The sequence below is a fragment of the Necator americanus genome, chromosome II (assembly GCF_031761385.1).
Source record: "Necator americanus strain Aroian chromosome II, whole genome shotgun sequence".
NCBI classification, from domain to species: domain Eukaryota; kingdom Metazoa; phylum Nematoda; class Chromadorea; order Rhabditida; family Ancylostomatidae; genus Necator; species Necator americanus.
The window spans coordinates 41345922-41371244 of record NC_087372.1 but is presented as its reverse complement, the minus strand read 5'-3'; the positions used below and the strand labels follow the sequence as shown (position 1 = coordinate 41371244).

General features: G+C 38.0%; 2 protein-coding genes across 4 annotated transcripts; one reads left to right on the top strand and one right to left on the bottom strand.

Moving 5' to 3' along the window:
- Positions 1 to 1725: 1725 nt before the first annotated feature.
- On the top strand, positions 1726 to 18669 carry RB195_020987 (uncharacterized protein; the record flags this gene model as incomplete). Of its 2 annotated transcripts, XM_064189584.1 has the most annotated exons (12): positions 1726 to 1847; positions 3883 to 4033; positions 4086 to 4199; positions 7107 to 7984; positions 8867 to 8948; positions 11126 to 11206; positions 11692 to 11764; positions 17027 to 17129; positions 17192 to 17300; positions 17826 to 17915; positions 18135 to 18212; positions 18538 to 18669. In XM_064189584.1, 12 exons carry the CDS (start codon positions 1726 to 1728, stop codon positions 18667 to 18669), a joined length of 2013 nt encoding a protein of 670 aa, XP_064045465.1. The 2 variants fall into 2 exon arrangements, with proteins under 2 accessions (XP_064045465.1, XP_064045466.1); XM_064189585.1 differs by lacking the exon at positions 1726 to 1847 and having other exon boundaries at positions 3911 to 4033.
- A 199-nt stretch (positions 18670 to 18868) lies between these two features.
- RB195_020986 (uncharacterized protein) lies at positions 18869 to 22095 on the bottom strand (the record flags this gene model as incomplete). Of its 2 annotated transcripts, XM_064189583.1 has the most annotated exons (6): positions 18869 to 19082; positions 19665 to 19749; positions 19808 to 19899; positions 19961 to 20034; positions 20654 to 20688; positions 22059 to 22095. In XM_064189583.1, the coding sequence occupies 6 exons, from the start codon at positions 22093 to 22095 to the stop codon at positions 18869 to 18871; spliced, it is 537 nt and encodes a 178-aa protein (XP_064045463.1). The 2 variants fall into 2 exon arrangements, with proteins under 2 accessions (XP_064045463.1, XP_064045464.1); XM_064189582.1 differs by lacking the exons at positions 20654 to 20688; positions 22059 to 22095 and adding an exon at positions 21747 to 21845.
- Positions 22096 to 25323: the final 3228 nt, after the last annotated feature.

The following is a 25323-nucleotide window of genomic DNA, read 5'->3' as shown; positions in this document are numbered from 1 at the left end:
TTTTTGTAGATCTTGTGGAGGAGTGACAGCTGGCTAATATCGCCTGATGTGAAATTCACGCTGTTCTGATGACATTCTCTAGGCTAGAAACAAGTGACTGTGAGTAGAAGCAGCGTCCGTGACCGTTTCAGAAATTCTACTCACATTTGGATCAAATCGATGTAGTTTTTGTGATGGCAGAATGCGTTCAATTTGTTTAAACGGGAATTTGGTTAGATTATACGAGAATTTGTCCATATTTTCGTACTATTAATATTACTATTATCATTACATTATTATTATTATTATTTCGCGCCTATTTCGTCTTAAATCCTGCTGTTACTACTGTTGAGATATGCGCTCTTAAATTTACTATGATAAGGAGCGTCTGAGATTAAGAATTAGAGCGAACGACTTTCTGACAAAGAAAAAACTACTTCTGAAGAACTCGTCGCATTTGTTTGATAATAGGAGGCTGATCGCAATGTCCATTGTAACCGCGTCAATTTATCATTTGGGAATTTTAGCATCCTATGGTTTATTATAAAATGTTAGAATTACTATAAAGAGCTATAAAATTGGAATAAACCAAAGTTACTACAAAGACTATAAAGAATAGTAAGCAGTCATGGTAAACGATAATCCTATCGTAGTTGGGAATGGGTCAGTTCTCTAAAGAGGGTGGATTATTTTCACAGGGGTTGAGAACGTTTACGAAATTCTATTGTTTTCCCAACAACGCAAAATTTTTGATGAATGCAGCTACATTGTAATCATACTGACTCTTTTCAAAAAAAAAAACTCAACACGGAATATTACGGTAGTTACTGCTATGAAGCTGTGCATATGTGTGCAGGTGCAGAATTTCCGCAAGCAATGATTAGAGCATCATCGTTGATTCGCCACACTACACTACAAAAACACGAATAGTGCTTGTAAAAAAAAACAGGAGTTCACGCTCTTTTTTAAAATTTTGAAGACATTTTGTACTTTCGTATCTGTTTTGAAAATGACCAGTATATATCGTAGTAAAGTAATTATGCTTTGTTATTCGCATCAACCTTAATCTAAGGCTGTTTGGCGCTCCAACTAGTTTTGACGCCCATACCCGTACAGCAAAGTAAACCGTAGTCGTCGTGGGATGTCGATTTTGCAGTTTATACAATTGTGAATTCTTAGTAAATCTATCGGCGCCTTTTTTCCACAATGACATCTTTTTCTTAGTAAAGGTTGCCGTGAAGGTTGGTTAGGTATGAATTATGGGAATAGCTGTATTTTTGGGTCGCAGATCAACCAAAATCACAGTTGATATTTCCCAGCAGCGAGGATAGCGCAATGCTTGGGACGAAAAACGTTCATTGATGGATTATTTGCTATTTCTGAAAGACTGAAATAAATGGAAGACTTGTATGCCTGCTATACGATTCAAGAATTTTGTCTGTAAGTGTCACATAAATGGCTATCCATAGATCTTACGTTGTTTTTTCCAATGTGAAACATTTTCCTCACCAGAAAATCACAAAAATTGTCTGTCCACAGAGAAATCTTACTGAACAAGATAATTTCTCAAAAGGGTCTAACAAAATACCGAGGAGTTTTTCAGATGTCGCCTTTTTTTGTCCGATTTTGAAGGAGATGCTTTAGGATAACACTGTCACTAGTAACACTCCTCAAATCTCTGTTTTCTCTCCGCTTTTCTCATGGACAGCGAAGCGAAGGGCTCAGCAGCAGAAATACTGCTGCACGATGTCTGTTTTCAAGGAAATTCAAGGAGACATTAAATTGTTGTGTGCATTAGCTGGTAAAGTTGATGTAAAAGGTGGGCTGAAGAGCTTTGGCCTCTTTGTTATAAACACACATGTTCCTAGGTTGGAACACAAGTAGCATTTGCGCAGGTATTGTCACTTGGGCACTTCCAGCATAACTACCTCTAATGGTAAATCAAGTTGCTATTATGCATGAATTGTGCAACATTTCCTCACACTGTGGTATCTGTTCGTGCACTGCTTTTAGTGCTCGCTCCTTTGTAGCTGAAGAGCGTCTACCGAACATCAGTGTAAATTGAAACTACTCTTCTTGATCCCAACTGCAGTGTGCACGGGTAAAGTGAGAGTTGTAATGGATAACAGGGTTTTATTCCCGGAAGAAATAAGTACTTTATCGTCAAAATTTTTCTGACATTATATGCTTGTGGAGTTTTTTTTCCATCAAGAAAGGGCATTCATGTAGCCTTCTATTTAACCTTTTTTAACATTTGTAATATGATTCCCCTGACTCGTTTGCACACCAGAAACCAGGCTATTCTTCCGAAAACACGATACTCGTTAACAGAGCATCTCGTATAGCATCATTGGAGTTGCTGGAAAGTTTGGCCGTTATCCAGAAAATGAGTCATTCGAATTCGAAGGTTACACAAGCCGTTGTTGCTTTGCTCGCGCCTGTCAGGATCACAGCTGATATTTGCACGGCGGTCGTCCGTTGGTCGGTTGGTTATCCGGCTCGAGATCCTAACTCTGCGGTCACGCCCTCTTTCCAACGAATCCTCCTTGGCCGAGGAGTGACGAAGGTGATTTAGTCGATTTTCACTTCTTCACGATTTTGAAGCTTGCTTTCTTTCCTGTTGAACCGAGAGAAATGCGAATTCCTCAGCAAAACAGAAGAAGCTCCCTTCTTTTCTTTTTCTGAGGAACTCGCATTTTTCTGTAGTGTTGTTCAGCTATTTTGTGCTCTTCCCATCCTTACAAATGTGATACTCATTTGCCTTTCAAAAAAGTTCCCTGAGGGAACTCAAATTTCTTTAGCAGTCTCAGTTTTTCAGCAGCCAGGGGTTTCTTTTGAGACTGATTCGTACAACACAACTCTTTTTTTGACTATCCAAGGAGAAAAATTCATCTGTTAAAAGTAGACCCGTTTTGATTATTAGATCGAAAAACGTTAAAATAATATCTACTGAATATGTTTCATGGAAATCATTTTCATTCGAAACTGTTTACTCCGCTTCTTTATTTGCGACTACTATTAATGTGGAGCATAGTCTAAGCAACCCTATTGAAGACTCAGAATTTTTATAAAAACATGCCCCGACATTTGCTTCCGAATAAAGGCTTTACTCCAGGTAATTTCTTCAATATTATCCGAAAAGCGCGCAACTTTCTCAGCCTCTATCTGGCGAAACCAATTTAGAAGCGCATTTTTTCTTAAAGACTTGAAAATTTCCAACATTTCATTTTTTTTTCTGAACAATGATGTTTCTGATCCGCTACCTCTAGCTATTTCTCACAGTTATTATTGATGGATTCGTGAAATAGAACTTCGATTTATATCAAGGATATGCAACTATTTTTTGAAAAATGTTAAAATGACACACGAATGCTAATCTTTGCGACTATTTCGTTCGTCTAATGGTTCACGATATTGGGTTGTCCATAAATTCCAAATTTTCCATGATCTATCACATTTAGGCACTTGAGTAAATTATGGAATGTTTACTGGGCGCTAGTGAAAGGTGTTGAGATCGAAATCATTATCATTCGAAATCTGTGATTTCGAATGATAAAGCACAACAGATCTTGTTGCGTAGTAACTTTAAAGAAACTTAGTCTTAACAGTAGCTTAAGATCGTGGGTTCTCATTCGGTACATCCTGGATTGTGTTTTTTTTTTAACTAAGGAAGTACAAATAATGCAGCAGTTCTCTGTTTGTGTCACTGCATTATCAATTGCCTATTGATTTCCAAATTCAAGCTCTCGGTTTAAACTATACTTTCCAAGTAAATGTTTGCGCAAAAAGTCTTGATTTTTTCTGAATGTATCTAAATAGTTCTCCTACTTTATTGATTTTCCTGTCTACTATTTCTATCTACGAACTTCTTTTAATTCTTACATTTTCCTCTTTTAGTCCTAGGTTGTTCCACGCAAAACAAAAACAGCAAATGGCCGATCCAGAATTGGCATCAAAGCTGGCCAAACGTCTGGAGAACATCGACAACTCCAACGGCGAGGAAGTCTTACCCTTTGTCAAAGATCCTCCTCCAGTTCCGCTAATCCCTGAAAAGGTAGGCCTTGCTCATCTGCCGTGGATCCTCTTGGGAATATTCAGGTTCTCAGGTCGTTCCAAACCCTTATGTCGCTTCGGATGACACTGTGTCAATTGATGACCTCATCGCGAAAACATTGAAACGAAATGAACGTGTAGAAGAAAACAACAATAATGTAAAAAGCGTATGTTTTTTTTTCTTATTTTCGTCTTTTTCCTCGGTAAAGAGTGCCGATCACTGCAATGCTTCCACTGTTGGGTCTTGCAACAGTTGCGATTGTAAATATTCCGTATTGTCCTCCAACTTCAAGAGCGTTCGTTTTCCTCGGAATGAGGAGAGGAGAGCGGGTGGTCGGGACAAGTCATTGAGGAGATGAGTCAGTTTAGCAGTCTGAAAGCTGGCGAAAACACTTGCGGAGAGCACGGGATAGGTGGCGAACGAGAGGATACTGACTCACGGTAACTCAGAACGTTCGGAACCTTGTCTCAGCCCATAGTACTTGTTACAATGGGCTGGATGGATTCCTAGTTTCAAGAGTATGACTTAGCAATAGCATGGTGTATCTTCAATAATGACTGGTTGATGGCCTACTCCGCTCACAGAGAAAGAACAAGAATAAATTTTAGAAGTGAAGTCTATCCAGAATGGTAACACTTTTTCGGGGAAACGTTTTTAGTTCATCGTTAGTCTTTCTTTCTGATAGCACGTACATATTTACACCATGAGTTCTGATCAATGATTTGTAACGTTTGTGTAAATTTCCATTTGAAGTGAAATTGTTCATGACTGAGAAAGGCAAACTTTTACAAAAGTCTTTCGAATACTACTAGAAGCCGCTGAAAGGGACATTGACTATCTGGGAGATTTGTGATTGGCTGCGGATCGTGATCGCGGAAGAAAAATGAAAGGGGAAGGTTGAGTTATTCTGTGCACTAAAAATACGTTCAATGAGGGCTGAAATATTTTTAATGAAAATGAAAATGGAACAGAGAAAATATTTATTGCAATCTGCATGTTTCTTTCACGGTACTGCAATATTCTAGGATCTGTTTTCACTGATAAAGCACTGATAAAGCCGCAATGACAAGTGTTCACTTTTTGAGTTGGCCCACTGGAACGTTTGATGCAGAAGCTGACTTGCACTCGTTTGGAAAGCCGTAATACCGAGGGTATATTCAAGTCAGATAAAGATTTTTGACCAAGGCGCATATATAGTATAAGCTGCTATTCCTCATTTCGTGTTTCTCGGGATAAGCTGCAAGTGGTATCGTCCTGCTGAGCATAACGTTCATCCGATAAATTATTTCTATTACCCCTGATACTGAACATTAAAAAATCCATGAACTATTCTTTGTTCCATGTGTTTTTTTTTCTCAATCATTACCGCCTTACAGAACATTGACGATTGAACAGATTTTTCAAATTCCAGAATTGATCCGACTTTGAGACTAATGCCTATTGAGCTTTGTGACAAAGTAGGAAACATTAAAATTTTTAGTTTCTAGGTAATTTTTGAATGAGGAGCCTTTTAGGTACACCACCTTATCCTGGCTTTAATAGAGCAACATAGCAAAGATTTCTTCATCCTGAAAAGGAAACTCATTTGGAAAGTACTTTTGATTTAATTTTCATGCGTCATTGAAATTACTCGGCTTAACTCACAGAACCTCTGTGAAAATTCACAAAACTTCGTCATTTTTCTAAAAGTGCGGAGTGTCCACAGTCTCCAGTTTCCATAATAAAATCTAAAGCTTTTGTTTCAAAATCAATACAGACCTAAGACTGCAGCTCTCCAAAAAAAAGAACGCCACAAATAAATCGAGCAATTTCCGTTCGTCCGTCGTCGCTAGCTACCCCTGTGTGTCAGTTGGAAGTGGACACCTCGAGCAGCTGCTGCCCATAGCTCGCGTTTTTTTTTTCTTCGGGAGCTATTGCAAAGGATCTTAAAGAAAACAGCGGAGGGGGACGAAATGGACGGAGATTGACTGGAAGGAATGGGATAAAAAGGAGGGATCTGCAACAATAGCAACTCTCAATTTCATGGTCTGATGCTTGTTATTTAGTCTCTAAGTGATGTTAATGAACTATTAATATGAGGAATTTTGTGACCGTAAGTTGTTTGCAAAGTCGTTCCGTGGTATTGATGCAAAAGTTTAAAAAATTATGAGAGCAGAGGGTCCACTTTCCCAGACTTGAAGCAGGAGGATCAGCACCAGAGCTAAAAACTTCGCTCGACTAAAATCGCCACAATCATCGTTCTCCCCTTGTTTCTACTGCAATGCAATCTGCGTCCTCGGTAAAGCGTTACTTCCTAGAAGACAATAATAATAATGTATATCAGATCTTTTCTACCAGTTGAGTAGTTCCATTCGTAAGACAGCGATTGCCAATCGATGTGATTCGACCATTTTGTGACGGCGATAATCACAGAATGAAAGAGCGCTTATAATAACAAAAATAACAGCTACAGGGATCTAACCGAAGTGGTTACTCTTTAGCGGTAAAGGAAAAAATTATCTCAAAGTCACCAAACTTTCTTTTTGTTCACTTGGCACGTTCCCAGCATATTCTTGTTGTTTGGCGTACTTAAAAAGTACTTGAAACAGAGACCTGTTCTTCTTGCAGCAATCTTGCTGAACGAAATATTTCTGTGCTCGATAAGGTGAATTGTATAGGATACAATATTTTGCACGATCAAAAATGAAGGTTTTGGTAATTTTGAACGCTCTTCATGTTTGCATATGCTTAGAAATATTTTATTCGAGTAATGCACCGATAACTCACGAAGACGATCCTTTTATCACATGAGTAAATTGATTGACTCATTGATAAAGCCTGGAAAATCGAGTCAGTGTGCACATTTGTCCCTTTCTATCAGTTCTAAAGCATGAAGGCGACGCTGATCATCTCCTCGGGGTGCGTCAAAGCGTTCTCCTTCAATTCGAAGGTGCGTAGAGGTTAGTAAACTCGTGCGTGACTCATGTGCTGATTTGCAAAGCCTGTAGTACCCCTCAAAGTCTGGAAATTCAGAAAGGAAGTTTGAGAATGATTCAATCATTTGCTGACCTGTTGTTCAATGTTGCATGTTTAGATGACAAGTTCAACAGACATTGCGGACACACATACTCCGAGCAGTTCAGCGGTTGCGCAGCCAGAAGTTCAGCTAGTGAAACAAACATCTATGGAAGTAATAACTAATGAGCACAGGCCAGCTACTCCCAACAGCCCTTCTCCGAAGGCGCCTCCTCCAAAGACTACCATTGGCGAACTGCTCGTGAAAGATCAAAAGCCCGTACCACCTGCAGGCGTCAGCAGATGTCCGGTGGTACCGATACAACACCATCGGCCGAAAGCGGAGGTGAAGCAGAGGCAGAGCCCCGAGGAGGACGGCAGTGAATTAGAAAGAAAGCTGGCTGCTCAAAGGGCCAAAAAACGTTATGAGACCACACCTCAGGATTCGAATGTAATTTTTTCGAATTCAAATGAATCAAATAGTCCAAGGACAATTGGAAGTACTAAACCAGAGATGGCCGAAGCGTCAGTGGCGGTGACAAATGAGCGTATCGAACAAAATAATGACGAACCAGTTCATCCGCAGTCAACCTCCGTCGAAGTACACGCTGAAGTTCACGTTGACGGCGATGACAGGCCTTCAAGCGGAACATCTTCAACTGCCTTAATAGCGCAGCAAAAACAGAACGAGTTGTCTCCACCGCCGTCCTCTCCTCTGCCACCGGGTGAAACTCCTGAGAAAGCGCTAGAGGAGAACACTGCGCGAGATCCCGTTGGGAAAGTTTCTGAGGGAACAGTGGACGCAGATGATCTGCGAAACCTAGTGATGGAGGAGTTGAAGAAGAACAAAGTCAGTATAGAAGAGATGATTGTGCTGAAAGGAATGGAGCAGGGGAAAAGCGACAGGACTTTTTCGCCGTCGAGAGAGCTGCTGGAAATGATTCAGCGGGAAAACGGGTAGGTGCATAGGATTTTCTATTTTGTATTTAAGTTCAAGTATTTCTATGCTACTTCAAAATGATAACGAGGAAATATAGCCTTCTCAATAAGATACACATTCTCGAATATTTTCACGATGAATGTTTCGTTTCATAATGATATTTCTCCCTACGGCTGCTTCACGAAAGTGAGGTTTTTTAAAACATGGAAATAACACTAATTTTTTGGAGCAGTACTATTTTTGAAAAACATCTACAATTAGCAGAAATATGAAGGTTTTACATTGCAGGGGTTAACTTTTGGATCTGATAGTGGGAGAAATCCAGTGTCATTTATTAGGGCATTAAAGCAATGCATTATTTTACAAATTTCACAAATGAAGTGGTTAAACTGCACAGCTTTGAGCAATCCTTGTGGGGACGCCTCTACGTGAAAAAAAGAAATCCAGAAGTCATCAAATTTTTGCTTTCTCTATTGTTGAGAGTTTAATCCTTCAAGGTACTCCCTTCATTTGATGAAAAGTCAGAATATGTTTTAAAATATGTTGGTTTTTTTTAATGATTATTGATGTTTTATGACTATTCGTGTTCTATGAGATGTGAGGAGACCAAAGATGTACTTCACTGTTGTCGTGACACCCGTAGGCGATATCGTATTTCCTTTGTGAATGCCTGCGGTAGTACTTTCTCGTTATACTATTCGGCACCTTCTGGGCCCTTTATAAAACAAGGTCACGAGGAATGTTAATGTCGCATTACCCACCACAATTTGCCGTACCATTGGAGTAACCTTCACATGCAGGCTACAGTGTCCCAATTTATTATTAGTGCATGATTTTCACATGCAGTGTTAGTATTCCCCGCGTTTCTCATTTTTTTTCCTGAAAATTTCTCTTTTCAGAATTCGTAGTCCTCCGCCGATACCGCCGCCAAAACCACAAACTCCTTCGCATAGTCGGCCACAATCTCCATTGGTTGCAAAGGTACGGTCATCATGAAATCATTACCTTAATGTAGGTCCTGAATAGGATCTTTACGTTTTGTGCTTCTGCTTCCTTTTTTGTTTCCTTCAAAAAAAAAAGTAGGGAAAAAAGCATGGATGATGCTGTGGGATTTCACTTCGTTGACACTGACACACCCTTTCTCTGCTGATTCAGCAAAGTTCGATAATTTCTCCAGGGAACATTCTATTAGGGTATTCGTCGTTAGTCATCAGTCACTCTACAGCGGATAAATTCGGCAACGGATGCATTTCCTCGCTCTGCGTTGCCTGAAAAATTCGTTTTCATGGCTGTGTCTTCGCTTCCTAGAAATTTTTACGATTTTTGTAATATACAAATATTCATAATATATATGGAATTCATATTTTTTAAATTTTCACGTAGCTTCAAACCACTTTTTTCTTTGCAAATTTTCAGTTCTTTACTTCGCGTTCAACTGAAAATTCGGGGGAGTATTATTTCATTTATTTTTTTCAATTGGAACTTATTTTAACTGCAAGTGACTTTGCCATTCGCTCTTTGCTTGACTTCAAGGGTTTTTTTTTCAAAACGTTGAAACTTCAAAATTAACGAACACGTCAAATATGGATTTGTTTATTTACAAGAGTTTATGAAAGGTAACATTTTATGTATATTTACATATATTCCCCGAATCCGAAAGGGTTAATTCTCCGAATTCACAGTTATTGATCATATTACAATTTTATTTCGTATTATTATTATTCGTAAATATATAATTAATACACTGGATATATTGATAGAATAAGTAATGAGAAATGAGCGTAGTCGAATAGCCCTGAATAATATTCCAGCAGAATTTTTGAAGTCGCCCGTGCATGGGAACGTTAGGCTTTTGTATTCTTTCCACAGAGAATCATGAAAAACATTTTATATTGTTAAAGAAACAGAAATGGATGCGCCAACAAATTCAATCGTAAAAGAAATGGAGAAGCATTGAAATCTCCTTCGGAAATTTCTGTCTGATGACTTTCTTGTTGTTTTTCTTTCTTCGCATTCTTCTTACTTCTCACGAAGAGATTGTGGACGCCTTCCCAGTCAATTTCAAGGTGTAGAGTTTAGGTATCGACTAGTGATTCATTTTGCTACGAAATTTATTGGTTCTGCACACGAGTGCCATTTTTCCGCTGCCATAGAAACACATCTGGTTTTCGCCATCATAAATACTTTGCTCGTCCCCTTGGGCTTATTCGTCACAATCCATAGTTTCTGTCAGATTGTCCGGTTACACACATGTCTTTTCTAAGTGTTGTCTGAGAAGGAGGTACGCCTTCCGAAAGACTAGTCTCCACAGATGTGCGCATAGTTGTGCGAACATCCGAATTGTCTCTTGTATTTCTGCGCGCTCTCCATCCAACGTTCTCCTTCGGTACGGCCTACGTTTTTTTTATCTAGTAGTTAGAATTCCTACAGTTGTTCGGTGCGCTTTTGATTTTAGTCTGAAAATTGTTTTCTCGAGAAATCTGACCCGTTTCCGCCCATCCACTCATCTGCCTGTTCTGAGGAGTTGGCAAACACTGTGGCGGTCGCCGTTTGGCTGGATACTTCTATAATTAGTCAAGTCCTTCTTCTGTTATAAAGTAACAGTCGGACGGAAATCCTTTTTCTGGAACTTTTCTACCCGTTTGTAAGGATTTAAACTTGACATATTTGAAGAAAATTATGCCATTCTAAAGTTACAATGGGGTTATGTAGTTTTGAAAGGATGTAAGAAAGGTTTGTCTAAGAATAGAAACAGTAAGAGTAGGAATGAGCACGCAAACGCGGCTGATCATTGACATACAGTGCCAGAGTATTATGTTTCCGAACTTTGCTGGGAAATTCTAACACGCTCGTCGTTAAAGTTCCCACGATTCCGAATTCAGATGTTTGACTTTCAAATGACTGTTTTGTTCCCATCTTTCCCTTTTTATTGTTTTCTGCATATTATTGCATATCCCTCTCTTATCTTCCTCCAAAACTGCTATCGGCTTCCGAAGATCACCTACTTGTTTCATTTTAAAATTTCACCGTTCTCCCACAAGCTGGATACCAATTTTGTCACGTTGAGCACTGCTTTCAAACTATTACTTCAAAGAGTTTCTCACGCTTTGTGGTGGCAGCTTCAAAGCTTCTTACTAAGATAACATCTTGTTTTGTAGAAGTTTTCGTTCGGTCAGTCATCAGTTGGGGAGCAGAAGATGTTTGCTGAAAGACAGAACAAGCCGAGTCTCATAACGCAGGTAAACGCATGATTAATTTGCTACGTTTATTTAATTGATTCAGTTAGTCTTCTTCCGCTCTTTCGATCCTCATTTCTGCTTTAGCGAATATTTTTCTCATCTGATACTTTGTTTAAGAGCCCTAAAACAACTTCAAATACATAACAGATTTCTAATTTTCAACCTCACTTCATTTTTTCCCTTTGATGTACCATTCTTCTTTTCCTCTTCCTCTTCTTCTCATTCGGGTTCATCTTTTCTTCATTCATCAATTCTCTTAACTAACCTGACATGCCAAGGCTCAGTCTCTGATTTTCCTTCATTCTTTATATCCTGAAGTCTTCACAGTCTCAATGCTTAAGTAACTACTATTTTTCTTCAAAACCTCTATTTTAATTCTTTTTTTCTAATTCTATACGCGTTCTATACAATCTTCAACTCTTTCTCATTTCTTATATCAGCTACATTTTTCAGCAACTCAATCACTTAATTAGTTATTTTTTTAGAAACAAGCATTATCAGTTGATAGTGGTGATGAGTTGTCTGCTTTGCTAGAGCGAAGGAATAAGATTATCCAAGGTAACATTTTGTATGCGCTAATTTATTTTTATTTTGTTTTTTTTTAACATTTCCATTAAATTTCGGTAGCGTTATTGGTTGCTATATTCTGAAGCTGAACTAACTATATGCCAATTACAGTCGTATCGATTTTTCTGTGCTGAGAATAGATCCTTTCACGGTTCAGAACATTCTAGAGGAAAAGACTTATCTAGGGACTTTTGATCTTTTTGGAGAGCTGTGTACGAAGAACAGTTTAATTCACAGTACCACACCTGGATTTTCGCCGTTCCTCTGAAAAAAGACGGAACTCATCACATGCGGGTTCGCGCAAACGCAAACGCTCGGACTTTGCACACACTTGGACACCTGAACAAAGTCTTTTCTTTCCCTCGGCCTTTTAGTCGCCCGTTCAATTATTTTGCTGTTTCGACCATTGAGTTCTTATTAATGCTCATTTTTTAAATTGCGCTTTTGAAGTGGATGGCGTCAACATGCAGTGCAACTCGTCCACTCGTAAGAGCGCTCACGATAGTTTTTTTCTCTAACGCGTGGTCCATTGACCATTGCAATCGGTACTATTCCCGGCGAATCTTGAACGGATTAAATCTTCAACGACAAATTGCTCGTCTCTTCGCACTTTCAAGCGTTTTCAGCAACTACACAATACAGTAATCAAGACTGTGCTGGGGTAAAACTGTAGGAGTGTGGACGGGCTGGCAATCTGTCGAAATATCCGATTGTGAAGTGGGAGTAAGCACAATTCGACTCGTAATTTATGCAGGATTTGGTTAGTAATGCATGACTGCCTGGACACTGTGCGTCGGAAAGCTGGACACTGCAAAAACACTGTACTTAATCTTGCGAAAAAAAAATACTGCAGCTCTTTGGATGTATATCTATGTATTCGCAGAGATTCCGGGAATAAATGACTCGGTTGAGAAGTGGATATCCGTTTTGTCGTTTTTTTTTCTGATTTTCTTTTGAACATCTTCTTAAAGACAGGAGAACTTAACTTAGGCGTATACCGAAGAATTAAATCAGTTTGAAGCTCTTTCTTATAACCAAGAAGAGGGCGCGATTAATTCTTTTTCAAGGCTAAAGGCAGCATACCATGAAATCGACGATATTGGAATCTCTCCACGAAAAGATATTGTAGGGGTGTACATCACGAATATCACCGTGATTAGGCTCCCCATAATGGAAAACGGCGTGGGAAATGGCCTTTCCGGTCGAATTTCCCTACGAGGCACGCAACAACTCGTCACGTACGCGCCACACCTGTGAGCGCTCGCATGCAGAAGCGACGTATATTTCTGCACACGCGTATTTGAGAGATCCTCGTCATACTGTTCTCAAGGCTACTTGTATAGCTAATTGAGAGCTATTAATAAGAAATTTTTAGGGCAAGTTGTTAAGAAAGTTTAATCGATGTTCTATTTCTTTTAAAACTTAAATAGGGACATTTTGACTGAGCTGTGGAAAATTTTAATTGCCCATCAAATTCAGACATGCGTTTGCCTACTTTGAAGTAATTCAAAATTTCCCTAATAAATATGCATTCAACACTTGAGCCAAAATCAAGAAAATAACTTGATCGTTCTAAAAAAAAGAGATTTGAAAACGTACATAAATAGTATGGATTGAACGATCATTTCAAATAATCTTGCGTCTACTGGGAGAAGTAAATGTGAGGGATTATCCTCAATCTAAGATCGTCCTCAATCAAGTACTAGTCACTCGACCGCAATCGCCCTCTATCTTTCTATGAAATCTACTGTCGTTTGTGCCCTCTATGCATGGTGCAGTCTATCACTATCTCCAAATCTCCTTGTGATGTCTAGTCCTTACATCTCCGGTATCTGTCAGAATATTGCTACGTACTCATTGTACTGGCGATCAGGATGTTTACCGAAGATCATGGTGATTTTTTTTAGATTTTTCTATTGGTATTATTATTATTTTTTTCTGTTGTTTGATAAGATATTGTTTCTCCTGAGCAGTTGGTATACAAGCACGTAGAGTTTATTTTTCAGTCATACTATAGGTCACAGAAATGTTGCAGCTTTCTTCTGCCTAATCTCACCGTTTTTCTAAATACTCGCTGAAAACAATTTCTTTCGCTTTAGAATTAGCAGAAAGTAAACTTTGTTGGTCGATTTCAAATTTGAAGACCTTTCATTTTTTCTTTAAACGATTAGCCTATGAATATGGTTAGTTTGAATGTTCTTCTGTATTTATATCGCTCCTTCACTTTCTGTAGTTCAACTGATGACAAACGATTTCCTAGAACATTCTTTTTTCCTGAGGAAAATAGCCTCTTTCCTATTAAACCTCTAAGCTTACAGCTCGGCTAGAGTTTGCATGCGGTAAAAGTGGAACGAGTGAGAATAACTCTCTTTAGTAATGTTATTATTTTTGCTATATTTTTTATTGGCATCAGTCAATCAGTCGACCAATCAATCAACTCAATCACTTTAGCTTTTTGTTTTGAAAATATTGTTGACAAGCGGCAAAAACTGGACCTCCTTCACTTCCAGGGCCATATAATTCGCTCTAGTTTCACTAGTGGAGGAAAGGTGTTGATAACTTTTTCACATCCCGGACTCGTTCTTCCTTAATTTCTTGGGCTTCAAAAACAACAAGAGAAAAGTAGGGATTTAACCGCTTAAAGAATCAGCTGCCTGGATTTAGTCTTGAATTCCCCAAAGATTGAGTTTCAATCTCATTTAATGTAAAAGGAGAGATTCCTTTCCGGTGCATGAATTTTTTTTCATTTTCACACTTTCTGACTAAAATAACAGACAATTCATCGAGTTTCCTTTACAACTGTGTGATTCATCATGAACAAGACAGATGTTCTCCGAGCCGATGGCGGCTGACGATGTTTTCATCAAATGGCTAATGAATCACCAGAATCCACCGTAACGTATGATTTTGCATGTGGTCATAGTTTAAACCTTCGTTGCTAAGTTTCAAGTAGCAATTTCTTGATTTTTCTATTTGTATTTGCTGTAAAGTTCACCAAAAAATTTAATTTTTCTCATACATTTCGGATAGTTTTGTCAAATTATAGTGTTCTTTATCGTTTCTTTTCCTTTTTCGTTTCTCTTAATCTTTTCGGTTACTTTATGACTTGTTCTCACTGGCTTTATGAGAGTATATTAGAAAATTATCTTCTAATCAGTCAGATTATTCTTTTCCTGTGAAAACTACAGCTAAATTGATTATTCTGTGATGAGTCAGCTGTTTTCAGAAGCAATTATATTCTATCACTTGTCCGAGGATTCCTGGTGATTCATGGGAAGAGCCATTTCATAGCTTTTTCTTTTTTCCTTCTTTTTCTGGGCAAACAATTTCGATTTTTTTCTTCTAAGTCGCAGAAATGTTCTTTTTCGAGACCTTGTCCCAGTTGCCCGTGTACAAATGCAGTTCTCTTGACTCCACACTGCTGCACTTTTCTCTTTTTTTATGGAGTACGTTGCTCTCAAATTGGAACTTACTGGCTCTCTTACTGAGAGGCCCTACCTTTGAGCTTTTCGTGGTGACCCTCATTTGTTCCCTTCAAACGATGTGACTGCGGAGGTGATTAATCCCCATCTTAGACCTATTTTCCAAGGTCATTGGAAGCGCAGGATCTATTGGAGCCTCAGTCTGAGGTCGTTCACTATTCTTATTCGCAGATTTTTCTAACACACTCACCTAACCACTTCCTTCTTGGATTCTTTGATTTCAAAACAAATGACACCGACAACATGCATACCAATTTTTGAGGAAAAAAACTCCAGATTTATTTTTTGCAATTTTTTGAAACTTGAATATCATTCTTTAGTTTATTTTTGACATTAACTGATTGACTGAATTCCATTAATCATTACTCATCATGATCTTTTCTCTTAGAACTCTTTTCTTTGCGGCCAAATAGTAACGATAAAATATATTTCAATGAAATTGTAACAATTTGGTTTTTCCCTTTAGAAAATTGAAAATTTGTTACTGCTTCCGTTAACAACAAAAAACTAAGATACTGAGTAAATGGAAGTAAAAAAGTGCCAATAAATTTTCATCTAGAGCTTTGAAAAGAAGAGGGGGTTCGTAACTTTATTTTTCATTTATCTTTTGTTGACTTTGCCTTTTCAAATCCTAATTTTGACAAGCAGAATAATTTGTAGCATCTTTCGAAAAAAAAGGACTATTCTTTACAGCCTTGAAATGCAAGCACTTAAAAAGGAATTAGATTAGAATTAGAATTATTAGATTGTGACGATTGACTTCTCACCATAAAGTAAAAGTAAAAATCGAAAATTTATAATTTACAAGTAACTGCTACCAGATAATCGGTCATTTGTGGGATGAATCTTAAATTTTTGTTGGTAGTTAGGTTTGAAAAAATACTTCAAATTCAGAATTAAAATCAATTAACCTTCTCTCTTGTGCCGTGGAATTGGAGGCTGATGGGCGGTGAGTCTCCGACGAGTACATCGATTTCCATGGGCATTGTCCGTTTGCAGCTGCCACAGATCCTATAGCTTTAAGCTGCTGTCTCAGCATCTCTTAAATACCTTAATGTATTTATAAAATGACTATTACATGTAAGTAAAGCGAAGTGATATTGTGGGTTACTGTATTTCTCGTCCCACCCTGCGATGTAAATACTTTGAAAGCCGCAAAGGCCATCTATCATAATTTATGTCTGAATTCTTGAACTTCAAGAAAATCAGAAATTCAGAACCATAGGGGGTGGCTAAATCTTGAATTCAAAAATCTTTCTTTTGCGAGTAAAGGTTTGCGCAAACTTCTGTTCTACCGAACGTTTTAGAAAGTTTTTAGTGCTCTGGTGTGGGAACAGAGTTGAGTCCTCATAACTTTGCACTCATGGAGTGATGAGTACATAGAACGGAACGCTTACATACTCACAGCTTCTTCAGTTAGATCCAGATTGTTCATTTGGATTATTGGTGGTGTTATATTGCGGACTTACAGTCCATCGCCATTGACTTGCCAGGACCAAAAGCAGCAGCCTGCGAACCTGCACCAATCCGCTTGATGTACCATGTATTTAGATTGATTATCGGTACTCCATCGTGAAAACTACCAAATTTTCCAAGGATTTTCATTAGGACCTGTAGCGGTGTTACTGCTTCTCGCATTGATCACTTGTGGTTGCCCCCGCAGAATTTATTCAAGGGATAGCAACGACCGTAGTTAGGATCTCTTGAAATGGAACTTTTTCTTAGCATCATGAAAAATTTCTTCCTCTCTTTGCAAATATTGATTTTTCAGGTGAATCTGTACCGGAGATGATCCACAAAAAACTCTCCCTATACGCTGAATTTTCGGAGTTTTCCAGAAAACAAATCAAGTTTTTCACTGAAACATTCAAAAAGTGGGTTTTACATACCACATTTATTTTGGCAAATTTCTTGAACATCCATGTTTTCCTTGTAGGTACGACGAAGACGGTGACGGATTTATTGATTTTGACGAACTTAAAAGGATGATGGAAAAACTTGGCGAGGCGCAAACACATATTGCACTAAAGGAAATTATTAGAAAGGTATTTTCTCAGAAACTGTTACTGTTCCTCTATGCAGTTCTTTTCACCTGTTGCTTCGAACGTCATAAACTTTGTGTTCTGGGATGATTTAAGTCTCCGGTGCATTGTCTGTGTTTTGATGATTTCCCTAATTTTGTCAGTGCACAAATTTACTATATTACGTACATTTTCGTTGTAAGATCATTCATACGCAGGATTTTGGCATTTTCTTCAATATCGTTCAATCTTTCATGGATCTTTGCGACTTCTTCTCATGTCATGATGACATTAAAATGGGCATATTGACCTTTAAGTCGAGTAACTGTCTTTTCAACCAGTCTTTCTACGTTTTTTTTTCGCATTTCGACTCATGTGCGGTGATCTTTTCGTTGAATTTAATTTAATTTAACAGGGAAACGTGGCTTACTGTTGCTAGTTAGGAGCTCTTGTTCATTTCTATAAAACATTTGCAAACATATGTGGATTTGAATATGTAAAGGATTTTTTGTTGAAGTAATCTTATTTAGCTTTGTTTTTCATTTTTAGGTTGATGAAGATCAGGATGGGAAGATTTCGTTACGAGAATTTTTCCTACTTTTCCGCTTTGCTTCTCAAAATCAGCTCGGATGCTCACAAGTATGGTGATTTTATGCTCGTAAAAATGAAAAAAACCCCAAAAAAATTTCCTCTTGAAACTTATATCTCTATTTTTCTGAAAGCAGATTGTCTGTTCTACAAATAATAAAAAAATACAATAATAAATAAAAAAAAATAAAATACAAAATACAAATAAAATAAAGATCGAGTTAGCTGCAGAGAAAATAATGAGAAAATAATAATGTTTCTCTTGTTCAGGTGTTCCAAATTCTAGCCGATAGCGTTGATGTATCCAAAGAAGGCGTACTAGGGGCCGCTAACTTCTTCCAAGCAAAGGTATGCTTCTTCATTCTTTTAGCGCAGGCGAAAACTAATCCTCAGTGTCTATGTTGATCTCGAGAAGGCTGGAGGTAGCGATTACGATGAATTGGGACACAGAAAGTGTAAGAATGTAGTGTGATGGTTGTGAACCCCCTGAACAGCGGTGTACATCCTTTTGAGCAGATTATCAGCTGTAGTATCGGAGACTAGTTTTCGCATAAGATTTATTTGTTACTGGATTATACCTCATTTCGACTGGAACTTACTCGGGATTCTTTCCTGAAAAGAATGCTTTTACAATCATATAATATTAAAGTACTGAATTTTTATTTTCTTCCAGATCGAAGAACAAACAAAACTTTCACGATTTGAACAGGAAATGAAGGAAGAACAAGAGGAGCGAAAACGATTAGAAGAGGAGAAGAAAGCTCGACGTGAAAAGTTCCTCCAAAACAAAAGTATATTCCAGTGATTTTCAACATTTACTGTGGATTTGATCTTGTTATTGCTATTTAAAATTAAGTTGCCTTTTTGAAAATAATTCAATTACTATTTTTTATTCTAATGCAATGTACATACGGATAAAGACAAGGCACATTGACATATCAACAACAACTATATTATTATAATATCTGATATTCATACATTGGTCGTTAGCACCAGAGATTGCGTTAAGGTCCTTGAGTGAAAAGGTACAACACTAGAAGAAATGACGGGAAGGCGAAAGAAACTGCATTATCCGGATTTTTTACATTGTTCACGTAGAAGTGATGTTTTCCCGAAGAGGTTCGTTGAGGCGGGACTGGGACTATATAGCTTATGCTATTGCAAAGATCTCCATCACAGTTACAGTATTCTGCTTGTACAACGTATGGCGGAATGGTCCTGGAACAAAATGAACAGGAAGTTTCAGAAGAACTTTGAACGACCGAGGGGAGCTTGAAGAAAACAGGACGAAAATTTTGTTCTCTACCACAAATCGAATGAATTTAATGGAGACATTGGCTCAAGCATTCACTATTTTCATCACTTGAAGTTGAATATTAACAAGTCCCTCCTACTCGATCGTAGAAGATCCGATGCTTGATCGAGAGTTTTCAAGTCGCTGAAGCTGATTTCCTTAGTCACAACCGATAAAAATTCAACACGGTTTACGTAAGTACAGTGATGAAATTTGCTGTTGTACTCGACGGAATCCTAGAGTAAAAATATTTATTTATCGAGATTGAGCGCATATACACAATTATTCGCAACCGTCGAAAAGCATCAGCTTGATGCAGCTGCCTCCTGAACACCTACCTCAAAAAGGAGAGCACGAGCATGAAGTTCGATCCTTTGGAATGAGCTTATATCTTTGAGATGGAAACGAAACATTGGTGATTTTAGCTCCTTATTTTTTATCGGCGGTTTTCAAAACTTTTTTCTTGAGTATATCAAAAGAAAAATAGTCGGACCAATCACTCGGACCTGAGTAGAATGTCCTTCTTGAAGCAACCGGAATGATCTTCGATATCTTCACTTATCACATATTGCGAGCACCCATGAGCAGTTCCTTAATAGTTCAGGATACTGGCCATCGATAGATAATGCACTGAAAGATAGTCACTAACCGAATGGCAGAACCTCGCGATCCTTAGCATGAAGTGAGGTGACGTTCAGAGAAAAACAACTGCTGTTGCACTCCACCACAGGGACGCTGAACCTGAAAAATATACTGGTAAATCCATATATTTATTCCTCCTGGAAACAAACGGATTCTTTGCCTGTCACATTTCTTCAAATCGCTGCGATTCCCATCCTGTAGTACACGAGGGTTAACAAAAAACACGCCATAATGCTGAAATTACTCCTCTACAGCTTGATGCGAGCTACTGGGTCGAAGGAAGTTGGATATCCTCCCGAAAAGAAGACGAAATGCGTCTTTGAGATTTTTCGTCTAGTGCTCGTATAAGCTTTAGCTTTGTGATGTTTCCAAATGTAACAGTTCGGCTCAAGAGAATAAATTTTCAAAAAATACAGCACTAATATCCAGAGAGGAATGAAATGATGAAACGTCTTCTGTGACAAAAGCGTTGTAACGTGAATTTGGTTCCCATATCCACATAGTTACGGACATCTTCTTCGCCCGACACCATATGATATTTATTTTTTTCATCACATTCAATAAACTATTGAATTCTCATCAAATATTCGGTTGTCACCGACTTTGCCGCGAAAAGAATTCTGATTCTGTGTTACCTTCACCTTCAATGATCTATGGACTAATCCTTGAGTGGGAAGAAGGAAAATAATATTGAAAAGGTACAATAAAGACGTGAACTAGATAAACATATCGTCTATTGAAACTCCTCTTAATCACGGGACAGAAAAATTGAAAATGGAACATTGAAAGGAAGAGTATAAGAAGGATCAATGTTTGAAAAATTTTTATCTGAAAAATTCTGAAGGGATTTCACCTGATGACGTCTGAAGAATTGCTTGGTCGAAGTCACTTAGACAAGAGAAATGAATTTGCTCACATTAGCGTCGCTGGCTTGACTCCGCAGAGTGAGTTGTGGGAAATGGCGGGAAGGAAGGTGAGGAGTCAGACAAGGAATCGATCGCAGAGATCAGTACGAAGAAATGAAGAGGGGTAAAACTTGATCTGTACAGACGTTTACAATGAGAACATGCAGTGAAATCACTTAGAAAATAATATGAAAGTAAATTATAGAAAAGGGATTAGAAACTAATAAGAAGGAATAGCGTTTTCTCTTGTTTTGGACTGATACCAATAATTTGGAGTAATAGGCAATGTAGAACAACAGTAGATCAAAGTTGAGTCAGTAATTTCAGGCATTTTGTTGAAGCTGATGTTTACAGATAAAGTCCTGTTGAGTCGCTTTCAGATGAATTGGGTCGAAACGAGATGAGCTATTGGATGTAGAAGTTGTAGAGAAAATGTAGAAGAAAGTGAAATGTTGGGAAATTTTCCTTAACTCAACAAAAATAGGCAGAATTCAACCTACATAAAACTCACTCGAACTGAAAACTAGAATCTTCTATTGCAAGTTGAGAAATGTAAGGCTATCTGCTGTTTTTCATGCTAAGTCGAATTAACCAATGTGATGAAGCAAATTATCTTCTATTTTTAATAGAAATGAGCAGGATTAGTGCAGAATTTTACTTGTTCGAAAATTTAATGTCAAGTATTTAACAAATCAAATTGACGCTGGGTTTCGCATAATGAACACGATTATCGCCTGCAATTACGTAACTAGTGTCAGTGTATAGAGAAAAAAAAATCTTTTTTTTTCCTAAGAAGAAAGACCATGGTTGAAAATGGCATCATCTTCGAAATAAATATCTTATTCAGCTGGCTCATTGTGTTTAATAATGGTTCTAAAGAGCTGAAGTTCAGCAGTAATTTTACATACCACATAGTGATCATCCAAGTCCAGTTTTGATCGAAGAACCAAATGTGATTTCAAAGTAAAGCGATAGAGAAAAAGTGAGCGTAACCAAGAGAATTCGCAAGAAAATTATGGAAGAAAAGTCATAGGAACTCACGGTCTCAATATTCGCATCCGAGCATTGATAGCAATGCTTGACAGAAGTCACTGTTGCTACTTTTACCAATAGGGAATAAAGCAATATAACCAAGTCCATATTAATGTGTTTTCTGGCCCTGAAATATTCAGACGAATAAAAAAATGGATTAAGACAATAAGCGAGATGTTGAAGATTTACTGTTAAAACAAATGGTTTGCTCGGGTAACAAGAGAGATAAATACAATGACGCGCAAATTTTGAGTAAACTCAAAAAAAAAATCTGCACAAAAATTCGAAAAGAAATGCAATTACTTGTTTTGTAAAACTAACTTTTTTTGTTGAAAGATATATTGCAAATATCAGGCATTCGTGGACCATTCATAAACTTTATGAGGAATCTAAAAAAATTACTCTTCAGAGTAAAAATTTGGCTGGTCAGTTTTTTTTTTTGAAGGAAAGTGAAGCAGATTTACACAATGTAAAAATACAAGACAAAAAATCAAAACACTGATTTACTAGCACAAAAAACGGGAAAGATTAGGGACAAGAGAGAATCTCCAAAGAACAACGAAATATGTAAGAATCTCATTATATTTTCTTTGGGAGCAAATCGTACTCGGAATAGCCGCAGTTATTCTTTTCTTGAATTGATGCAATTCCGGTTAAAGCCGTAAATTATGTATTTACCTATTCCAGAATAGGACACCATCAACAGATCAGACGCGCTCGTTATTCAGACTATAGCTGTATAGAATCGCGGAATGGTTGACTACGGGCTGGAAAGAGATCTTCAGGAGCTACTCTGAGCGGCAAAGATGCCGGGTGGAGATGCGCTGAATTCAGGATCAACTGAACTACAGTTTTTTGGTATCCATTTTGATAATATAAAGTGGGGTGATGGTGTGTGCACCTGCTAGGATCGTTTCATGACGACACTTAATCTCTGGAGTTTGTTAAAACAAAAGTCTCCTCAAAAAAAATTGTCGAAAGCTGTTTGAAGGCATAAACAAAATGTTATTATGTTGGTGTTTGAATTCAAGCAACGCTTTGCATTAACCAAAACCAGGAAAACATGAAAGCTTATTAAAACAATCAATATTCGTATATTCCACTGGATGCACGTACAAGTAGTTTATCGGAAATTTTTAAAACGCCACTGGGGTATAAATGAGGGCTATAAAGGAAAGAAATGGCGAGAAGTTAGCCGCGAAAGGCTCACGCAAACGATTGAATCCCCAAGGTTTTTCCTGAAAAAATGAAACTAATTCGCTTTCAAGTTCTTTGTCGACCTAGGCGAGCAGAAAAGCAGCTCGGAGCCTGCCTGCACCCCGCTGGTGCTCGAAGCTCAATCTCGCAGTGGAAATCGTGCGGCAGCTAATAGTTAAAAATATCACTGCAACAAAAATCAAAATTCAATAATTTGCCGAAAAAACTTTTAAATTTGTAGGTGTGAAATGGCCCAGAACTTTTGCGATACTGTGGTGGAAAGCTAATATCCATTAAAATAGAGGCAGGTGTTAGGAAGTACTATGGTCCCAACCTTTTCGGAAGTGAAGCTGGGCAGAAATCCGAATAATCTAGGAAAAAAAAGTGAAACGGCTCGAAGAGAACGAAGAGCTTCAGCATATGAAGGAATAAAATGGTGGGTGTTTCTATGCTAAATGATATAATCCCAGCAATAACTCTCCGTTGCTATCTAGGAAGTGGTCGAAAAAAGGGAATTGCTTTCAGCTGTCCGTGGGAATCAATACAACAGTATATACTTTTTCAGAAGAATCTTTTGGTTTTTTAGTGGTCGTAAACTGCCGAAAGCACTAATCTGTCTCAGATGTTTTAAATTCAAACTCAACTAGATCAATTTCAATAAAATTCGTTTCATTAATAATTTTTGGAGTAATATAGAACATACATTTGCACTGTGTATAATACATTGTATATTTTACAAACTGCAGTAAAATGCGTTAGCACATCCTAAACTGATTAGTACCCCAGAAACGTTTAAAGAATGTAGAGGCAGCGTGATAAATATTTATTTTTCAGTTAATGCGAGCTGTGCTTGAGGCCAACTGAGATCTTTTATGTAAGCGAATTAGGGAGGGGAAAGAGTTCTACCTTTGCCCATTTCGATTACGGCTTAATAGCGAACACCGGTGGAATGATGGGAAATTAAAACCGAAGGAGGATTAACTTCTCTGCTAATATTTTTCCTCAGTTTGACCAGTGGAAAAAGACGGAAAGAAGAGATAAGTAGAGAATTCACTAGTGGATGAAGTTCTCGCCCGAATGATGCCAGTCGTGTACTGACGTTTGTCGCAGATTTTCAGCTGATGGGCCGTGAAAGTGCCAAAAGCGCTCAGATATCACGTCGAAATTTGGCTTTAGATGTGCAACGATGCATGAGGAAATCACCCAAAACTCCGCCCTACGCCAACCATCAGCAGTCCGAAAAAACTTTGTGTCCTAACGATATGGATAGGAGAATGCATTAGCCTAAACTGCTCTACTACACACGATGTCATGAAGTAGCGGTCGAGGAGAACAAACATTTGGAAATTCGGAACAAAACTTCAGTCAGTGATGACGACAAAAGGCATGGCTTATAGGTTTAGCATTTTAGATGAGTGTTTGACGAAACACCCTTGAGATTCAGCTAAGAACACTTGTAGAGTTCACGCGGAGTAGAAGGAGGTATGGGAAATGGACGGCATCAATTACCGGCAGCAAAAATGCGCGCTTTGTCCTACGTTCACCGGGAACTAGGGCTAACCAACACGGAAACTAACTGTTTCCTCGATACTCATTTCAGCTGAACTATTAAGCACAGGTCTGACTCGCAGAATAAACATGGAAAAGTGCGAAGACACCAAAAAATTTCCGATGATTGATGCATTAATTTTGAAGCAGCCGCACAACATTCAACGACTGATCAGCATTAACTCAGCTAAATGGTGCTAACAGAATTGTGTTGATGACGAGTTGCAGTAGTTAATGAATGTTGCTTTCAATCCTACTTAAGAAGGTCCCGATTGGAAAATGTAAGCGTCATTCATTGCGACTTCATTACACTGCTGTTGTAGCAGTCGTAGTAATACCTACATCATCCTCTTTACTAGAGCATGATGTAGCTATTCCTGCGGTATGTAGGGGTTTTACTAGACCAATTCGCTATTAGCGGAACGAAAATAGCGATTATTTAGCGCTATTTCCTCAGTGGCGCCACAATACGTACATACTTTTGGTAAAGACTTATTGCGAAGTTACCTATGATCATAACAATGGCTTGATGTGGATAAATTCGTAGAGGGAGAGGTAAGCAAATTAGAATCCTGTAGATCAATACTTCCAGCATTAGCGCGTAAGCTTAGCTTACATACGTTATCTGTAGATATTAATAAAAACACAAATTGTCGAATAGTGTTAAATTTAAAGTCGCAATGGGATAAAATCACGCAGTGTCTCTCCCATGAGAAATACCAATTAATTTAATTCTTTGAATTTCTTTATTCTTCTAATTAATTTTAATTCTTTTGATTTTTTAAGTCCCCGATTGTTTTTTTAAATTTTATTTGTTTTATTGTCGAATTAAAGGATCGAG